The 20,054-nt window shown below is 32.0% G+C and overlaps 1 protein-coding gene across 1 annotated transcript; it reads right to left on the reverse strand.

Moving 5' to 3' along the window:
- Positions 1-250: 250 nt before the first annotated feature.
- Positions 251-15,243, reverse strand: LOC115716092 (uncharacterized). The gene is made up of 23 exons (XM_030644805.2): positions 14,986-15,243; positions 12,979-13,874; positions 12,506-12,621; positions 11,714-11,922; positions 11,057-11,176; positions 10,356-10,484; positions 10,024-10,149; positions 9,614-9,669; positions 9,414-9,513; positions 7,855-7,972; positions 7,569-7,778; positions 6,112-6,436; positions 5,780-5,873; positions 5,309-5,417; positions 4,966-5,231; positions 4,699-4,823; positions 4,145-4,379; positions 3,458-3,646; positions 3,089-3,375; positions 2,048-2,249; positions 1,721-1,960; positions 988-1,073; positions 251-884 (listed from the first exon to the last, which is right to left on the reverse strand). Exons 2-23 carry the CDS (start codon positions 13,830-13,832, stop codon positions 725-727), a joined length of 4,356 nt encoding a protein of 1,451 aa, XP_030500665.2. The 5' UTR covers positions 13,833-13,874; positions 14,986-15,243; the 3' UTR covers positions 251-724.
- Positions 15,244-20,054: the final 4,811 nt, after the last annotated feature.

Raw genomic sequence — 20,054 nt, forward strand, 5'->3', positions numbered from 1 at the left:
TTTACCATATTACATTTCTTGAAAATAATTTTCTAGCAACAATAGCATTAATTTTTAGCAAGTTTAATTACAGTTATTTTAATTTTGAATCATTGCTCAACCATTATCATAATTTTTTCTTTTTGCTTTAATTTATAATTAGTTGGTTTTACATCGTATTTTGTTTGCAATCCACGTGGAGACGATCTTACTTATCACTTTATTACTTGTGTGACTACATATACTTGCGTACATAATTTTCACAACAACGACATTAAACTTTGGTAGTATATTAAACAAAGTTGTCAACATAACATAATACATTTTATTTTTGACATAAAAAATATGACAAAATTACTTGAAAGAGTGATACCCGTGGGAGTGATTACCTATATTATAGGTGCCCTTGAAAGAGTACCGATAGCAATAAAATACATATATTGTGGGAAAAGAAAAAGAAGCATTCTTGGACGTTCAAAGAACTCTAGTTGAAAAAATAAACAATGACTCTATTCCTAATTCCTCCAATTCCTCTTTAATCTAATTTCTACTTTCTTTGCACTTCACTACGGTCACAAGGCACAGTGAAGGAAAAATGCACCAACTATAAACAAAGCTTTGTACAGATATGTAACTTATATTTACACCAGAAAAGTAGCCTCACCTGTACCGAAGTAGAAGAAGACAAGGCCTCTTTCCTGCCAATGGAATAACACACATGCAGATATCAGTTCCGTACAATTAATCACGAACCAGATTCATGTGCCCAAAAAGCATCTGGATCAGGGCAGAATAGCGAATAATCTTCAATTTCTAAGTTTGCAATGTGCCAATCGACAAAACGAGCTTGTATTGTCTTACACGACAAGAGAATTGTTGGCAAAAGCCACCATTTAGCATCCTCCCTGAGGGAAGGTTCAATTAAAATTATTTAATGTTAATAATAAGAATAAAATAGAAAATCGAAATCTCGTGATTGATTGGAAGATAAGAGATTTAAGGGCTCACCTTCTAGTGTTCCATGTATTTGCTCCATCAGGAAGTTGGATAGAGGAAAATCCATAATGACAACCACCATAAATGAATGCAACTGCCTACATGGGTCAAACACTAAATTAATCACAAACTTAAAACCAACAAAATCTCAACACTAGCGCAATTCCAGTCTATGCCAAAACTTAAAAAAATTCTTAAATTTAATGCCAACACTTTTACTTCTACATTATCCTAGGTACATTACAAACTTCATCGTTTTAGCCACTCTGCAATAAGGAAAAAAATAAAGATATCATAGAATAGGAAAAAATGTTAGGGAAACTGAGCTGTGGTTTCAGAAGTGTGATTCCATCATTTCAGGATATAACTCATTACACTAAAAAATTGCACACAATTGACCAAGTAAAAATAATTTCTTAATCACACTTGTCCTCGAGAAAGCAGCATTAGCTTTGCCCGCTAATGCCCTCAAAATTGTTTCAGGTCATATGCAATTTTATCCCTACCAAACATGAGATAAAAGGAAAAATATGAAATGTCTATGGAGGGCCATAATTCCGTATATCGCTTCTCACTGAACACTTTGTTCAACAATTTTTTTTTCTTTACTAGATATTTCTCATGTGCAGTAAATGAGCAAAAAGAATTCAACAAAATTTTGTTTTTCACTAGGAAAATATGCTTCATGTGTGCAGTAAATGAGCAAAAAGAATTCTAGCTGTTGTCACAACTTCTTGTAACTTACAATATTGGATAGAGACGTGGCATTCCACAATGCATAGACACGAGCAAGTGATGCTCTTCTAGGTTCCTTACTGAACAATGCATTCAACCCCGCCGGAAATGGAGAAAGTAGTGACAAAGGAAGAACAAGTAAGATAGAAAGGAATGCTCCAAGAGAAATCCAATAGAATTGAAGCAATGTAAGAAGGGTGACAAAAAGATCTGTCAAAAGCATGACAGTGATCAGCAGCTGCAGGGTTTCCTGAAAGACCAATCAAATAAAAATTAGAAGGAAAACTTTTAACTGGCCAACATATATTAGCGCGGCACAATCATTTCCTTGAGTTACCTGACGACCCACAGGTCTTGTATTGTGCAATATTAGAGAAAGTGGAAAGAGGAAGTCTCTTCTGAAATCCAATGATCTCACAGTAGCATCGTTTATAAGGCCTCCATTTATTCCTCCAGTAATCTTTTTAATAGCCAATGCATGACCTATATATGGCAAGCTTTGTTGTGACTGCTTAGAAGTTGTAGATCCCGCATCACTCCTTGCATACGGAACAATAAATTAGAAAGATTTAGTCAAAAGTTATTTAAACTAATCAATATAGTTTTTAATAAAATAAACTAATAAAATTATTAGAAAGATAAGACAAGGAAAGGCTTTTACTTATTTCTCTGTTTGCATAATTATAATATAAACATGATTTTTTAATTAAAAGTTCTTCAGTGTTTGGATACTCAACAGAAAACAGATCTCTTATTAGTAAATTTGGAATTATTGCAGCTAATTTCTCTATGTAGTGTCATTAAAAAAATTAAAGACAAAAATACTTTAGTAGTTGATTTTGTTATAGTTAACTACCTATACTTTAGTATAAGAATTATAATTAATTTTATATAGGTAGTTAAATGCAACAAAATCAATTGTATATAATAAAACTACATATTCACTTTAGCTGGCTGTAAATACCCCTAAAATTATTCTATTTACAAAATAGTTTTTCAAAGTCTAAGACCCTAACTTCTCCAAAAAGGACTTTTGAGTTAAAAAGAGACTTTTGCCGTCAGTTTGTGCTTTATACATAGTTTTCTTTCATTGCTTTTCACCAAAAATAAAAGTAAATGTTCATTTTATGTCGTTTCCCCATGTAATAGATTTCACATCATCAGATCATACACGTATAAGCTAAAATACGCAGATTACCAACTTCCCACCAACTAAATCATAAAATGGAAGGACAAATGAATCGATGCCCATCCTGTTTATGGTTGACTGCACATTATGTTTGTTTTGAGAATTCCAAGTTTTACTTCTTAATTAATATAGCTTTAAAAATTATATGATAATATTATATAAGATAATAAGTTGAATGAGCCAATTTACCTTGGAGTTTCACAATTACTTCTATCAAATACTTCAGACTGGTCCATATTGTGAAGAGGATAGTCACCAACTACAACCAATATCCCGAGCTGATAATAACCAGATGCCGTTGCTTGAAACCATCCAACCTCAATTCTAACCCCATGAAACTCAAGTTGAGGGTTCGCATGGCTATTTATCCAATTAATAACCAGAATTAGGTGAGAACGAATAGATCCATGCCTCACTGTTCTCAACTGACCATTTAGACCAGCCACCAAACGATTCCACACGGTTGCTGGAACATGCTGAAAAAATTTTTCATATTTTATCATCAGATATAATAGCCCAATCATATCCAACAAATTCACTCAAAGGAATAATAAAGACCTGCCCGATGAGATTGGTCAATAATGCATCACTATGGACATTGTAAGGTGCCATATAGCTTCCATCCCCGCCAAAAATTATGCACATGGGGAATCTTTTCTGTATAATTGGTACCATGTCGACACGCTTCTCATCACCTCCAAGAAAAAAATCAATATATGCTACCATCAGGTCTGGTGTTGCTCCAACCTACAATATTTACCACTCCATGATTAAAATTAAACAGTAATGAATAAATTCACCAGTCTATATCTGTACTAAAAATTGGATTTAGAGTTGACTAAAAGCAGCTGCTAAAATGCCCACAAGGGACTCGAACCTCAGACCTTGTGGGAGTGAACCACATGCCTGACCATTTGAACTACCATTCTTGGGTATAAAGGAATGTTTCTGAATACAACAGAACCAGCATGGTTTGACTGAGCAAAACACATTCTATGAGTGTCAAATGCATTCTTTGTGTTCAAGTTGTCTTATGCCCATGAATGGAAGGCCTAGGCACTTAAACAAGGAAGGATTTCAGAGGCCACAGACGCCTCCAAAATATGAATGCAAATCTAGAAAATGGTGATTGAAGTCTTGTGAAAAAAATAAATGGAAAGCTAAATTGCAATAAGTCAGTTTGTTATAAGAGCCAAGTAGATGATGCAAAAAAGAGAAAAAGGAAAAGAAAAAAAAAAAGCCAACCTTCATTCCTTTGTACAATGCTCGGGATCTACAAGAGCGGAGACATGAATGGTCATATTCAGATTTAACAAATTCCTGAAGACGATGTACTTTACATCGCCGGCGCCACTGTTTCCAGGACCAGGCACAAGGATATGCAAGAACTGAAAGAATGCTGTGAACTGATCCTTCCCACCAATCATAAGCAGCAACAGAATTGAACTCGTCAATAAATCTGTTAAAAGCATCTTCATACCTGTTGCCCAAAAAGGATTGTAGCATAAATGTAGGACAAAAAAAAACAAATTAAAAGGATATTAACATGATTATGTTTCAAATCTTACTGGCCACAGAGCATGGCATGCCATTTAACTAAAATTTGCTGCTAAAGTGTGTCTTATACAACAAGCAGTTCATAATGATTGTTATGGTAGAAAAAATATTATTTTACACAGAAAGACCAAAAATAAATCTTCTACTTAAAATCTTTGGATTGGAATATAAAAACATAAGGGTTCAAATCAAACTAACATCCTATATGTTGCCATTGGCCATTTTAGGATTTATTTGCTTACACTATTTCAATGATTGCATTAGGAGGAGAGTAGGGAAGATGCCATGGTTCTCTAAAAGTATTAGGACCCATAAAGTACATCCTGTGAACATGGCTTTGAGCTTCTTCGGACTTGGTTCCTCGAACCTATGCAGTAAATAGTAATGATTGTTATATGTGAAGAAAACATACATCATCCCATCACAATTCTGGAAGAAAACAAAACTTAACAAAAACTTGACACAAGAAAGTGCTTGTAAAAGAGAAAAGTCTACATATGTTTACATACCTCAGATAATGAAAGAAGATATGGGAAATGGTGGTGACTGTGATGTTGAATCGAACCTGCACTATTATAAGAACCTGAACCAAGAAACTTTTTCCTTAAAGTATTTAACAACATAGCCAGAAGCACCAAAATGCATGATAGCAAAATTGAGAAAGGCCAGGGTCCTCCAAAAGTATAGAGCAGCTCTTCCAGAGGAGTATAGCAATTTGGCATTCTATATTTGTCAGATATACACTTGTAGGGGCACGATGGCTTAGTAACTCCGCCTGAAACAAGTATGCAATTTTATGTGAGAAGAGACCTAGAATTCTACATAGAAGTATTTGTGATTATATAAAGATACCTCGCGTATATATGAACTCAGCACGACTAGGAAGAAGATCAAGTGAACAAGGAACACAAAGATTGTCATCAGAGCCATCAGTATCTTTATATGTGCCAATAGGGCATTCCTGTATAATTGTATAACAACTAAATAAGATTTATGTAAAGCACAACTTGATTTGTACAAGTAGACTAAAACAACCAAAAGGGAGTTTCATTGCTTTAATTCTACATTAAAATAAAATAATTTAAAACTTAAAGAATCCCTTCTGATACCCTACTTTCCACTTCATGGAGCTTGTACTACCCTAATTTCCAATTTTCTAGTGATGATAAAGAAATGGTATAAAGGGGAAGAAGAAATGTTTTGCCTCCCTGTTCAACATTAACAATATATGCCCTTGTGTGCATATAAACAAGTAACAATAAAGATTCAGAAGTAAAAACAATAAAATCATTTTTTGGGTACTATTAGATATATGAAACATACCCTGCAGTAAGTGCCATAGAGACCCTTCGGGCATTTTCTTCCCGTGATAGTGCCCTTTTCACCATAAAGACCACCATTATTCCCAGTACCTCCGCTGTTAGTATGATTCATAAACGAAGTAAATTAGGATTACTAAACAAACATTATGGTAGTATGTGAATATTAGTTACAGATTAACAAGATTATTTAAGGTGCACTAAAAGGCAATAGACCCATTACTATGTTTTTACTTATAATATTTAGACAGTTAAACCCTTGAACACTTGTACTGACTTGACAGCTACAGTAAGAGTACATTTATTTTTGCCATATGTCTCAATTTTCAACCATACCTATTGCCAATGGAGCCTCTTATACTCGCGACAGGAATATACTTGTCCCCATTATCGATCTTGGACCAGTGGAAATGAACTCTACCACCCCCACCCCCGCCTCCACCATGAGGACCACCACTGCCTCCAAGAACAGACAAAGATGAGTTCTCTACAAGTCTAAGCCCTTGAAGAAAAAGGAGGATTGTTCCACCTGAACCTCCACCAACTCCGCCAATCAAGGAACCATTAACATTTCTGGTAGGTTTTCTTAAGCTTTCACCGTCCGCACTCAAAGCTCCATATATATTAAGCCCCAAGAGTGGCCACTGGAAAGATCCCATAACTAGGAAATATAATGAATGAATACGGAATGTGAAAAAGTAGTCAAAACATAAACAAGACATGTGAAAGTACAATCAAAGCATAAAAAAGTGTAAATAATATTGAATATTGAGAATGCTCATTGAATTGGAATAAGTCGGCAGCGGATCACGAAATCTTGGTAATCTTCTCTATCTAATGAATGGTGAGTAGTACTTTTTTTGATAGAAAAATCAATCTGATTTATTTCGTACCTTTCGCTCAATGAGAAAATGAGTAAGATTCTACAGGATCAAACCTATGGCACTTAAGGAATGATGGAAAAGAAGAAAATCAAAAAAGAAATAAAAAAAGAAAAGAGAGGAAAAAATAATAAAAAAAAGTTAAAAGTAAATAAAAATGAAGTAGAATATAACTACAACATGAGAAACATAAATCAATTAACACAAATAAAAATGATTAACATTTTAGAACACTCACATCAAATGCTATAAAATAGAGATTTTTTAAATATTTGAAGAACCACACTAAAAACACTACATAAGATGTTCTAAAGTCCTTCATTTTCCTCTTTAAAATTTACTATTTCTGCTCTACATTTATAGAATACTATTTATTGTTCTAAACATATTTCATTAATTGTTTTAGGTTTTAACATTTCCTTTTAATGTGGATATGTATATACATTAATATTATATATTTGAAATGAATAAAATATATTAAATTTTGGAAAAAAAGTGGGATTTTGATGATGTATTTTAAAGAAGTTGATGTATGGTGTAATGCAAAAGTTTAAGGTAAAAAATAGAGAAAGTGAGATTTTGGTGATGTATTTTGAATGATAGAAAAGACAAGCTGATGAGAGTGCTCTTGTATAGGCAGCCACTCAAGACTCTTACTTTGATTATTACCGGCACATATTCACAAAAGAACCTAATAAGGCCTTTGTCATGGTTCTTAAGTTTCTAAGTCATTTGATTTTGTGATTTGTCTTTTAGATCCACATGCTTCCCTAACTTTAGCCTGACACATCCCCTACCAATTTCAATTAGTTTACATTCATTTATTTCCGATTCTCACTTAATTATAAGTACATTACAACATAAATGACATTGATTCTAGAATGGGCAAGTGAGAAGTATAGAGAACATTACCGATCATTCCCCCACCAACAACATTGTTAAACGAATGGTCAGGTCCCTCAGCTCCACTTCCTAATTCACATGGAAGGTCAGCATTGCCATATTTATTGCCGCCATTGCTTATCCTACCATTGTAATAACCAGAGCCCCCTCTTCCACCATGCCCGGCCCCGCTTCCAGCTCCATTTGAATAGTTTCCCTTTCCAATACCTTCACTACATCCTGAAAAAGAAGGTTACCTTCTAATAAGAAACTGAAAACATGCAATTACTGTATGTTTGGTTTATATTCTTATTACCTAGCTTGGATGCTGTAATCAGACCAGTAGAACCAATAATTACAGTCCTTGCCCTGTGGATGTGTATGACACTTCCCCTGACAAGGCCACTGACAAGAATGTCCTCAACACGGCAGATCTGTAAAGCTCAAAGAACATTTTTATTTGTTTATTTTGAGCATCAATACTAATATAGTTACAAAAAACTACTGACACATGTAACTTTTACTTTAATAATAAGAACAAGGCTTTGTATTATCTAGAGAACTTACAACAGATAAGGTCCCCATGACAAAACACAAAAATGAACCCCCAAACCTATAAAACCCATAATTCCATATTGCCCCAAAAATTTTACTCAACCCCACACATAATCTGGATATGTTCACTTCTAAGTTCTAACTAGACACCAAAATCTAGTAAGCAGTGACAATATTCTTGATTAGCTACAAGGAAGATATGAACACGTGTCAAAATCATGAGGAATGTTTCAAGAAAATTTGCTTTTATGCACAACTTACATTATATAGATAATACACAAGGGAGTCAGAATGAAATCAAACCTAAAAGCTAAAATCACAAGAAAGGCTTAAAAAACAACTGCAATTAATTACATAAAACTACTAGATGAAATCATTAATCAGAATGTAATGCAACACTGCCAGGAAAAGCTTGCATAATCACTACAAAGCACTAGTAAGTAATAAAGTTTGCAAAAGTGGATTTCATTCACAAGCCTAGACAACACTGTAAATGAACTAGAAATATATACAGTAAAATCTTTGCATAAAAAAACATTGGGACCAAGCAAATCTAATTCTAAATAAAAGGTTGAAGGTATTGGTACAAAAAAGAATCCTAACACCCAATTTTTTTAACTTTAACAACAATACAATAAATACTTACTAATAACTATTATTCAAAAAGTATTTATGTAAAGTAATCCAGCATATTCATTTACTCTTTAGAGTTGTTAGCACATCTTTGAACTCACGGGTATGTAATAACTTCACTAGCATTACCACCTTCTTGTTAAATCTAAAAAATTTCTAATTTTTCAAGCATGTTCAAAACTTTTTGGCATGAAACTTTTTCTATTTTTGTGCTACCCTCTTAAGGTCATCCAAAACATTTCTATTTGTTTTTTAATTTTTACCATATAAACAAACAATTAATCTCATACAAAGTGATAGCAGCCAAAATAGACACTGTACATATACTTATTACTACAAAAATGTATATTGTCTGAACACAAGAGTTCAAATATATATTACTTATTACAGTTTGTAAATATTTCCGATTTATAATTGGCCTATATTTGTGACCAATTTTTTTATAATAAAATAAAGGTTGTTCCTATATAGAGGTTCTACTGTAGATTAAATAGAAGAGAGATCAGAGAAGTGTAGGTTGTTAATGTATGGCCAAACTGCAGTCCATGAAATATTCAAGAGTAATACTGACTTACAAACTTGCATGATAATAAACAAACTCTATGCAAACATTTACGACACCCACAAAATAGCACAACAAAAATATTTATTGTGTCACACCAATCAGAACCAGATGACAATACTCACTTGAATTGAAAAGGACAGAGTATAATTAACGTGGCAATCATCAGGTGGAGTAATTAAATCCATTGGACAAGTCTGACTCTCACACAGGGGTTTTGTTATCCTGACAATAAGAGGTTCAGAAGACATTATTTATCATGTGATTTTCAATTAATTAGGTGAGTTCATAAAAAAGAGAGCTATGACCTAAGGTTCCCACTCACTTGAGTCTACTTGCATCATCATCCAATGGAGCTTGAATTAAAGAACCGTCTCCAACCTGTCACATGACCAGTTGCAAAGCAATCACATTCAAAACAGAAATCAAAGAAAATACTTATTTTGAAAGTTAGCATTGAAAGCACCACAAATCATCTCTTGGTAAAATTAATAATAATAATTGTTTCCGGACGCTGAGGGTCATATATGATCTCTTCACTTTGTATTTCTCAAAATATTAATAAAAAAGAAGATTAGTGAAATGAGATAGATACAGAGAAGAAGAAGAAGCTTTTGCATGGACTTAAGTACATTGTAATTTATAGGTTTACTATTTTTTGGTCAAAATAAAAGAAAAATAACAAGTATACAGAGTCAAAGTAAGACCCGGATATGAGTTACACCAATGGCTTACTGTTATGTTGTAAAACAGAGACAGAGAGAGTCTCTGGCCTTTGATTGCATCACCACGACCAGTCAACCTCAGCAGCCCTTGACCATAAACACCTAGGTTTGCATTTGAACTAATGACAGAGTTTTGCTGCAAGAGACAATGAATTATATTTTTTTTTCCTTTTGTGGGAGAACAAAAAGAAACGAAAAGGTTGTATTAACAAAGAAAATAGTTAAGTACAATTCAGAAACAAAGAATCAAATGGTTTACCAAATAAGCTCTTAAATTTTCCACGAACAAGATGATAAGTAAAACCAAGCTTAGTAAAAGTAAAGTTGATGTTCAAATCCTACCCTCAGGACAACCAAATTTCTGACTTCAAAGACTGAGGTCGTAACGACAGTGTTTCCACCTCCGTCAATTTGAATTTGAGAGTTCCACATGAGTAACATCTTGACAGCAACTCTAAATGCACCAAAAACCTATGTTTATATAAAAGAGATGTTTAGATCAAGGCAAAAAGTTACACAAAACTCTTTAGTATTGAAGAGTAAAATCTTAACATATAACAGAACTTCATTTTATTACTTAATTACTTGGAATTATATGAAAATACGGCATTAGTTTCTCTTTGAGATCCAATCAAATTCTGTTACACTTATTAAGTCTTCTTAAAAGAAAATAGTCATAGTAAATAAACATTAAAATTGAATTGCTATAATTTCCTGGTCCTCAAATACTGTATGGTTATGCATGGAGGAAGGCTAGTTTTTTTATTTTAGATAAAACAAACAAATGATGTTTCTTTTTCAACAGTTTTGGGCAAATTTATTCAGTTTAAAGTAGGCAAAAGTCTCATTTCCGTGATTTATTTAGCTACTTCGATATCTTCTTTTTTTTCTTTTTTGTGGGACTTATGCCTTTTTGATTAGATCAATGAGACTCAAAAGCTATTGAAAATTAGGATTTCTTCAAAACTCTTCCTTTTCAGTTTTCCTTTTATATACATATAAATGGACACTACAGAAACACAGGAAGGACAACAGCAACTTGCCTTGATGGTGGAATCACTCATCAAAAGTTCTTCCGCAACAAGCTCAAATTCTGAAATTGGGAATTTCGACAATCCAAAAATGATACTGCCTCCGCGATATAACCCAATTTGGCCTCTCACCTTCATAATCAAAGAGTAAATACGCAAACCATAAATTATGTTCATAGATTAAGAATGCATATCATAAAGTACATTTGAGTATGAGGTATGTACTATTGAGTAGCAAAGTACAAAGGAGACTAATTCAAAAAAAAAAAGAATAATATAGACAACTTTCACCCATCGTCCACCCACTCTAACTCAAAAGCCACTAAAAGAAGAGAGAAAATAAAAATCTAAATTATAAAAAGGAGGACTGGGAAAAACTCGAAGTAGACAAAGCAAAATAAATAAGCAAAAAAATAGCAACAATAATAATATATAAGCTTCATCTTTCATTCACTCTCTGCACTTACGAGAATATAAACACAGGCAGAACTAATCTCATTTCAAGCTCCCTAAAGACTAGAGCAAATGAAACAAGAGATGATTCCAAAGCCAATTATGCATGCATCCCAGAAATACTATGTGACCCATTTGTTTGTTCGTTTTACAACACAAACACGAAAATTAATCATGTCATAAAATAAACTAATGAATTTTTTTAAATTTGGCAACCTGAACTCTGGTCCATAGCAGTGGAACCAACACTTTAGCATTATTCTCCACAAAAACATGTGACCATAATGGTCTGGTTGGAAAATCGAGCAGAGGGGTTTCAGTTTCTGTTGTGATATTGTCATTACCAACTCTGAGGCTAAGTAAATCAGCATTAAAGTAGGTTCCAGCTGCTCCAGCATTCCCTGGGCAACCAATACTCAAACCACCTGGGCCAACAAAAAGCATATCAAGCAAAAACCAAAGAAGCAGTGCTGTTAAATTTTTACAAAAAAAAAAAAAGACATGCCAAAACTAGACCAGAAAGGATATGTAAAATTTATTAATAGTTAAGAACTGGATATATTTGCCTGATGAAAAAAAATCAAAAGATTTAGATATGGAACATAGAAGATAGATGTGGCAGGGCACACAGCCTGTGGAAATGGTTTGACTACACAGAAACAAATCCTGATTTTTGGCCCTTAAAAAACATGTGCACAATTTCCATGTGTTATAACCTTAAGAGCTTGCATTCAAAAAAAAAAATCTTAAGAGCTTTACTAAGTTGTATAGCAAGTCGCTGTAAAGATTTAAAGTAACCCGTATTTGACACATCAAATATTGTAGTTAAGAAACAACTATACAAGTATTGCAGCAACCAATAAGTTTTTTGATACTTGTGCAATTTTTTCCAGGTTGTTAGCATGTAACCATTAATAAACAAGCAGAGACTCAGATAATAACCAAATAATTAGCAGCTGAGTGATCGAAGTCACAGCTACCAGATATAAATGTGTAATTGTTACAAACCATGCACTGCAACTTTAACATCTTCTTGTATGCTGTAACAATCCAGAGATATTCTTCCACCACCACCTCCACCCCATCCAGTCCCACCAGCTGCACTTATAGTTCCATTTCCCTTCCTATGTGACAGAACATAATGCCAAGAACTTATGAGCACTTATAACGTGATTAAATCATTTAAAATGCTCCCACTATCTATATCTGATAATGGTCCACATTCATTAAAAAAGTGCATGGATATCGTTGTATGCAGTGAGTGAGAGAAAAAGAGATATAAGAAACAGGAATGTTAGTAGTGTTGTTTATTACCAGCAAATTTACAGGAAAAAGCATATGATGCCCAGCAAGATATTTAGAATAATAGGAAGTTACTACAGTATGGTATTGGTTAGGAGGTCAATGTTTGATGGTACCACTTTCACAAATGGTAATCTACAAAAAAGAATTACATCAGAATGAACAGGGAAGTTACTCACAGCTTTATAGCATGCACAAATATACTTCCCCCCGAGCCGCCTCCACTAGCCGACCCTCCATAACCACCTTCTGCGGTAACAGACCCATTTATATATAGTGTATCCTTAACTAGAAGTCTAATACGTCCTCCGCCATTCCCTCCAAATGGAGTTCTAACAGATGTCCCACCACCCTTACTCCCATAACTCCATGGCTCAGCCAATGAAGACCATGCATAAACATCACCACCCCAGAAACTTGTCTTATTATTTTTCACGCAAGAAGCACCGCGACCACCATGCCCTCCACCGGCACCTACATAGTCCACTGGTGTACCACTAGTTTGCGAAGGTGGTAATCCACCCAAAGATGTTGTATTTATGGAAGAATTATAGTCCATGGTCAGATTGGCGGCTGAGAAAATTACAGAACCAGCAACAATATTCGCATATTGACCAATATTCACATTGCCAGACAAGTTAAAAGTAATCACACAGCCCTCAATTGGACACGCAATGGAAACATGTGGAAGTATTTCCAAGTTTCCAGTACCATATACATAGAGATCAGATTTTAAAATGAAGTTCGAATTCAGCAAGCAAGTGGTATTAAATGATCCAACTCCTACCAGGTCTTCACATGAAACTGAACCTACTAATAGGGATGATGACAAAATTGGAATTTGTTCTTGAATTGTCGAGATGTTTTGAGAATCATTACTTATATGTAACTGAGAGTCAAGTGACCATTCTTTCAACCTTAGGCGTCCACTTCCAGACTCAATTGAGCTACAACAAGGAATGACTACATGGAGGTATCCCACCAAAATGAACCACCAAAGGTACTGGTACCTTAGCAAATGATGCATCACCATTCAGCTACTTAATATTAAACATTCCGTCATATGCATGAATTTCTGCACATGAATCCAAATATTAAACTTGTCAAATCAAGCAGCATAATTGTACAATACTACTTATAATAAACTTTTCAGACCATCAGCAGCAAAGAAATCCTTTCATAACTTAAAATCCTATAGCAGCTGTTTTCAATCTATCTACAATTAAAACCTTGCCCTATGAAATAAAAATTATGATTGACCCTTGGTGTCAACAAAAATTCTTCCCATATACTTGCTAGACCTCTACAATACAGAAGGAACTAGAAAGTCAAAGCAAGTGAAACTATTTCAGAATCTATACATTTTAAGGCACTTTCTACTATAATACTTGACAATTATCTTACTACCACAAACTAAGGAGCTCCTTGTCTACTCCACCTTGTAAGTAATGCCCAATTTCTAATAATGCCATCTGCTGGCAATAAACCAAATGAGTAGAAGTCATAACAATGAGTGCACATAATGTGCCTCCATAAGGATCATAACTGCTAAGTGAAACGATTACAAGCCTACAATAAGATTCCTTAATCAGAACTAGGTTATTCGCTGTACAACTCACATATCTCTAATCACACTTAAATAGTTGAATCCATTTGCAGAACAAAAAGTTGGCTTAGATATAGATTTGGAAAGTAAAGCACACAGTTCAAAGTCTAGGAATGCCTTAATTATTTTATTTCCTTCTAGTGATCACAATTCTATGTTGATCAAATACCAAAATTGAAAAAGTAATGGTTCTAAATTTCAAATGAAAGTGCAAACCGAAATTCGAACAGCTACAAACCAGTTAAACAATAAAACGCATGTGTGAGAAGGTGATATGGCGATAAACTTATTCTACACTTGAAATGAATAAACATATATAGATATAAATGTACATATGTGTATAGGGCTACATAAACAATACAATACATACGGATCCTAACCAGCTAATAACAGCGCAAGAAAAGGAAAATACAAAACGATCGGACACTTCCACTATCCAATTTCTACATTTCAACTATGAAAATCAAGCCCCGAAAACCTCATAACTTTCAAAATCTCGAAACGATCTCCAAAAGAACAAAAGCTTCCGAAAAGCATGAATCAGATATTGAATTAACGAAGTGAGCGGGAGAAAGCTTACCGTATGGAAAGCAAGAAAGAATGAGAGAAAGTAACGAAGAAGAAGAAGAAGAAGATGAAGAAGAATTGAACTGAATCTGAAGGAAGCTTCGGTCAGTCGCTCACTCACTCACTGTCTCTCTCTCTTCCTTCACTTCTCTTCTCTTCACTTTCTCTCTCTAAAGAGCTGTAAGAAACTTTCTGAATCGTCGTTAGTCAGAAAATGGTTTCTTCTTTGTCTCTTTGCTTTTCCTCTGCTTTTTCTTTTTTTCTTTAATTTTTATTGTTTTATATATTTAATAATTACATATCCTATTCTTTTACTATTACAACCCCTTTCAACATCTCCAGACTATTTTTGTTCTAATTTTTGTTATGATGGTAATTTAAAAAAAAAAAATACGTTATAGTTATAATTAAATTTTTTTTATATAAATGTGTAAATTAAAATATTAAACATTCTAAGTTTTTTATAATCTTTATTAAATAAAATAAGTATAAGTGAGATATAATATTAAATTGTATAAATAGTAATATTTTATAGTATTATAAATACATTTTATAAATGCAATTTTTTAATAAAAGATAACATTGCTATAAGAGCATTTCTAATAGCCAAATAGGAATGATTTAAAAAATACTACATGTGATGTATATATTTTCGATATTTTTGAATGGATGAAAATAAAAATAAAAACTTTAATTATTTAATATATATTAAATAATAATATAATATTATTTCAATAATTTTATAGGTACTTGTTATTGGAACATTAAAAAAATGTCAAAAAGAGATAAAATAAAAGTTAATTAGAATTTTTACCTCTGAACTTTAACATGTATAAGATCATGCTCCTTAAATTTTTAAGGTCGTTAAAAATGTCCCTAAACTATTAAGATTGTTGGATTTAAAGATTTTTGTCTAATTTTAGTAAAAAAAAAGTCTAACATGGATGAAAGTTCAGGAGACATGATTTAGTATATGTCAAAGTTCGAAAGACATGATTTGGTAGATATCAAAGTTTGGGGAGCATGGTTTAGTACATAAACACTCACTGAAATAGTAAAATTGAATGAAATTAAATAAAAGTTCTTAAATTTAATAATCTCAATAGTTCAGAAAGAATTTTTAACGGCTAAAAAAGTTCAGGGGTATGATTTAGTACATGTTAAAGTTCAGGAACCAGGTAAAATCCTAATTAGCTTAAAATAAAATATTACATTTTTAGATAACGTGAAAGTTTTTGACACCTTATCACTATTGAATATGCTCTAACGCATTAGAATTGCTAAAAAATATTATTAATGTCTAGCACTCTACTTGTTATCATACCACTATTAATATAATGAAATATTAAATCTCATATAACTTAAGAAAATAAATTTTTAGTGAATATCATTAACGAATCGTAATGTAACAATAATCACTACTTAAAAATAAGGTATCGGTTAACGATATAAAATTATTAAATTAAATTATATAAATCTATATATAATTGCATTAATAATAGGTTAATTAGTAATTTTTTTCCTTGAACTTTGACATGTAGTAAATCGTGCCCCCTAAACTTTTTTTGTTGTTAAAAATTCTCTCGAACTATTGAGATTGTTAAATTTAAGGACTTTTGTCTAATTTCATTCAATTTTATTGTTTCAGTGGTTGTTTATGTACTAAACCATGCTTCCTAGACTTTGATATCCACCAAATCATGCCCCTCAAACTTTGATATGTACTAAATGTCAATGATGCCCCATAAACTTTCATCCATGTTAAAAAAATTTTACAAAAATTAGACAAAAGTCTTTAAATTTAACAATCTCAATAGTTCAAGGAGAATTTTTAACGGCCAAAAAAATTCAGGAGCACGATTTAATACATATCAAAGTTCAGAGAAAAAAATTACTAATTAGCCTTAATAATATAAGAGGTTGGAGTGTGGTAGAGGCCTTGGTGCCCTTGAGTATTTCTCAATAAAATACTAGTGTGTTTGGAGTGTGTGTTGTAAGAGAAAGTAGGTACGAGTCCAAGCTACGTCTAGCATAGCTGGAGTGAGTGTATATATTTAGGCGTACGTATGATTGGGATTGGCCATTCCTTTTATATATTTACCCTTACTTTTAACGAAAATTACGCTTTGCCCTTCTATATAAACCTAACCTAACCTACTCTACTCTCCTTTCTTTATTTCTCTTTTTTTCCAATAATAATATTAATAGGACTGGTGGGTATGCATGCCATGCAACTCTTTCAATTTCATATTATTAATTTTAATTTTAGATGAGTACGTGGTATAGCCCCATAAGGGCATCAATATATAAATATAAATAATTTAAAGCATGTTATTGTTTGTTAAGCAATAACTTCACCAATCCTTGAATAAAGTAATAAGTTAGTATTATGTGAAGGTAGTTGTTGAAAAAGTTTCAGCTAAAATAAGAGTGTATAATGGTTGTTGCCTTTTGTGTTGCAAAAATTTTGTTTTCAACCTAAACCCTCTTAGTTTGTTCCTATATAAATCAATACAATAATAGGAATTATGGCTAAGCAATTGTTCAAAAATAAAGCTAACTTTTAGGTAGATTTACATATTTGGATCAAATGTAATAGAGGATAAGTATATTACTAAAGTGATTACAAGTAATCCTATTAGGCTCATTTTGGCACGAAAACCAAGTCCCCAAACATGACCCTATCTTCGATTTTGTGTCTGAACTCAAACCTTGCCCTCAGCTTAAACTTGCAACTTGAACCCCCGACCAAAATCCTACAGGGCTCGTGCTTAGGACCTGAAGCGCTGCACCAAATCCCAATTAATGTCGTGAATTTTATATGTATATGTTTGAAAGTGCACAAATTGACAAGTAATAAAGTAGCTAGGAGACTGATATCGTGCCATAAAAATTAAAAGTTATTAAAGCAATTAATTATAGTAAAATTAAAACCTAATTTTATCTAAGCAATTGATTTCAAATGGGTTGAAGAAATCAAACTTAACTAAAAAAGATAAAAAAAAATAACAACATTAAGTTGAGAATAAATAGATCAAAATAATTGTTAAAGTTTTGATTTTGCCCTATTATAACTATAATTTTAATCATTAATGTGCCTAGTTTATTCCAATATTGTTAAGAACCTAGAGTAATATTATATCTTTATACCCTCTTTTGAGTGCCGCATAAGAATGTGTAAGCGAATAATAGTCTATATATCTATACCACCGTTATACCTTACGGGTCCATTTGGTACGCAAGATTGGATTGGATTAGATAGGTTTATTTGTCCAGTCCAGTGTTTGGGTATGTTAGAACTCTAAATAACTAATCCAGCTAATCCCATCTGTCTGAGATTATTTATCCCATCTAACAGGGTATGATAAATAATCTCATACTGTAAAAAATAATTTATCGTTTTTTTAATCTTGATTTTGTTAATTTCTAGACTAGAAGTGAATTAACAGTATAATTCTTTCCAAATTTATTAATGTCATTTAATTTTCTTTTCTAACCTTCTATATTCACCTATATACTATATTTTTAGTTTTCTTTTATTTGATAAAAAAATAAAATAAAAGAATTGGAGAATAATATCATTCATTAGAATTTTTTGAGGCAAATATATCAAAAGTTGATGGAATGTATGTATTTTCAATGTTGCATCAATGTTGTTTATTAATTTCAATTTTAAATAAGTATTTTTGTTATATTTGATCTACTAGGCATCATCAATCATATTTATATCTCAAGTTTTATTATTGACAATATAGTTAGTATTATTAGTTAGGTAGTTTCTTCTTCAGTCTTTTTACCTTTTTTTTTATAAGAAACTAAATATACCTATTTATATAATGCTCAAACTAATGAAAAAAAAATGTATGTAATATGTATATGTTATTAATTTATCCTTATTTAATATTGTCAATCAATTATAATTTTGTAATTTTTTTTTTTTTATTGAGATAAATTGTTTATTGTAATTTAGTTAATTACTGTTTATTAATATACATTTACTTATTGTAAAAGTATCATTGCATAAATCAAAAAATTAATTTCAAATGAGTATTGGGCGATTGGCGACTGTAAATTTTCTCAATTTGAAGTTTTAAACTTTAAAGTCAGAATTAGCAGCAAATATCAGGTTCTTTCATCACTTTTTGATCTTCCAAATATTAGGTTCTTCTCTTAATATTAGAAAATATGAGTTTAGGTATAAAAAGCGTAAGAAAAAGAAAAAAAAAATTAAGGAATTAACTCAATCTCAAGGAGAAGCTCTTGATAAATTTATTATAAAAGAACCACCACAAGTTTTGTTTATAAATCATAATCATAATGTTGTTGATGTTGAAATTTATGAAAACATGCTACCTATTATTGAGAATCATATTGAAAATAATGATATGAAAAATAGAAGTGACATGTCTATTGAAAATGATAGTGTGGAAAATAGAAATGATGTGCCTATTGAAAATGATATTATAGAAAATTAAAATTTTGATTATGAAAATTGTGATGATGATTATTTGAATAATTCAATCGAAAATAAAATTTTAGAGGATAATAATAATAACAATGCAGAAAAAACAAATTCATTTAAAAATTTACTTTATATATTTGATCCAAGAAATTGGGATGCTCTTAATCAAAAAATGATTAATTTATTAGTGATGAAGGGTTCAAAAAGAGATTTTTCTATTATGGCTGGTCCTAAAGATAAATTTTTTAGACGATTCACTGCTAATTTGTATACTAGATTTTTATCAAATGGAGAGAAATGTGATAGAGATTGGCTTATTTATTCAAAAGAGTTAGATAGAGTATTTTGTTTTTATTGCAAAGTTTTTAAAATAGGGATTGTTAGAGGACAATTAATAAATGCAGGCTTTAGTGATTGGGTGCATATTGGTGAAAGATTTAGAGAGCATGAGATAAGCATGGAACATGTTAAAAATATGAGCACTTGGTATGAATTGCATCTCAGACTTCAAAAAATCAAACCATTGATAAAGCGACTCAAATACTAATTAAAAAGAAAAATATCACTCGAAAAATGTTTATTTTAATAGTTAAATTTCTTGCTAAACATAATTTGGCCTT

The sequence above is a fragment of the Cannabis sativa genome, chromosome 5 (assembly GCF_029168945.1).
Source record: "Cannabis sativa cultivar Pink pepper isolate KNU-18-1 chromosome 5, ASM2916894v1, whole genome shotgun sequence".
Classification (NCBI taxonomy): Eukaryota; Viridiplantae; Streptophyta; class Magnoliopsida; order Rosales; family Cannabaceae; genus Cannabis; species Cannabis sativa.

Excerpts from the sequence above, each read along its gene's own strand:
- LOC115716092 (XM_030644805.2), bottom strand. The coding sequence starts at position 13,832 with ATGGTGATGCATCATTTGCTAAGGTACCAGTACCTTTGGTGGTTCATT. Across the intron at positions 5,418-5,779 it reads TCTATGGCACTTACTGCAGG|GAATGCCCTATTGGCACATA; the intron begins GTATGTTTCATA and ends ACAATTATACAG. Across the intron at positions 4,824-4,965 it reads ATCTTCTTTCATTATCTGAG|GTTCGAGGAACCAAGTCCGA; the intron begins GTATGTAAACAT and ends TTTACTGCATAG.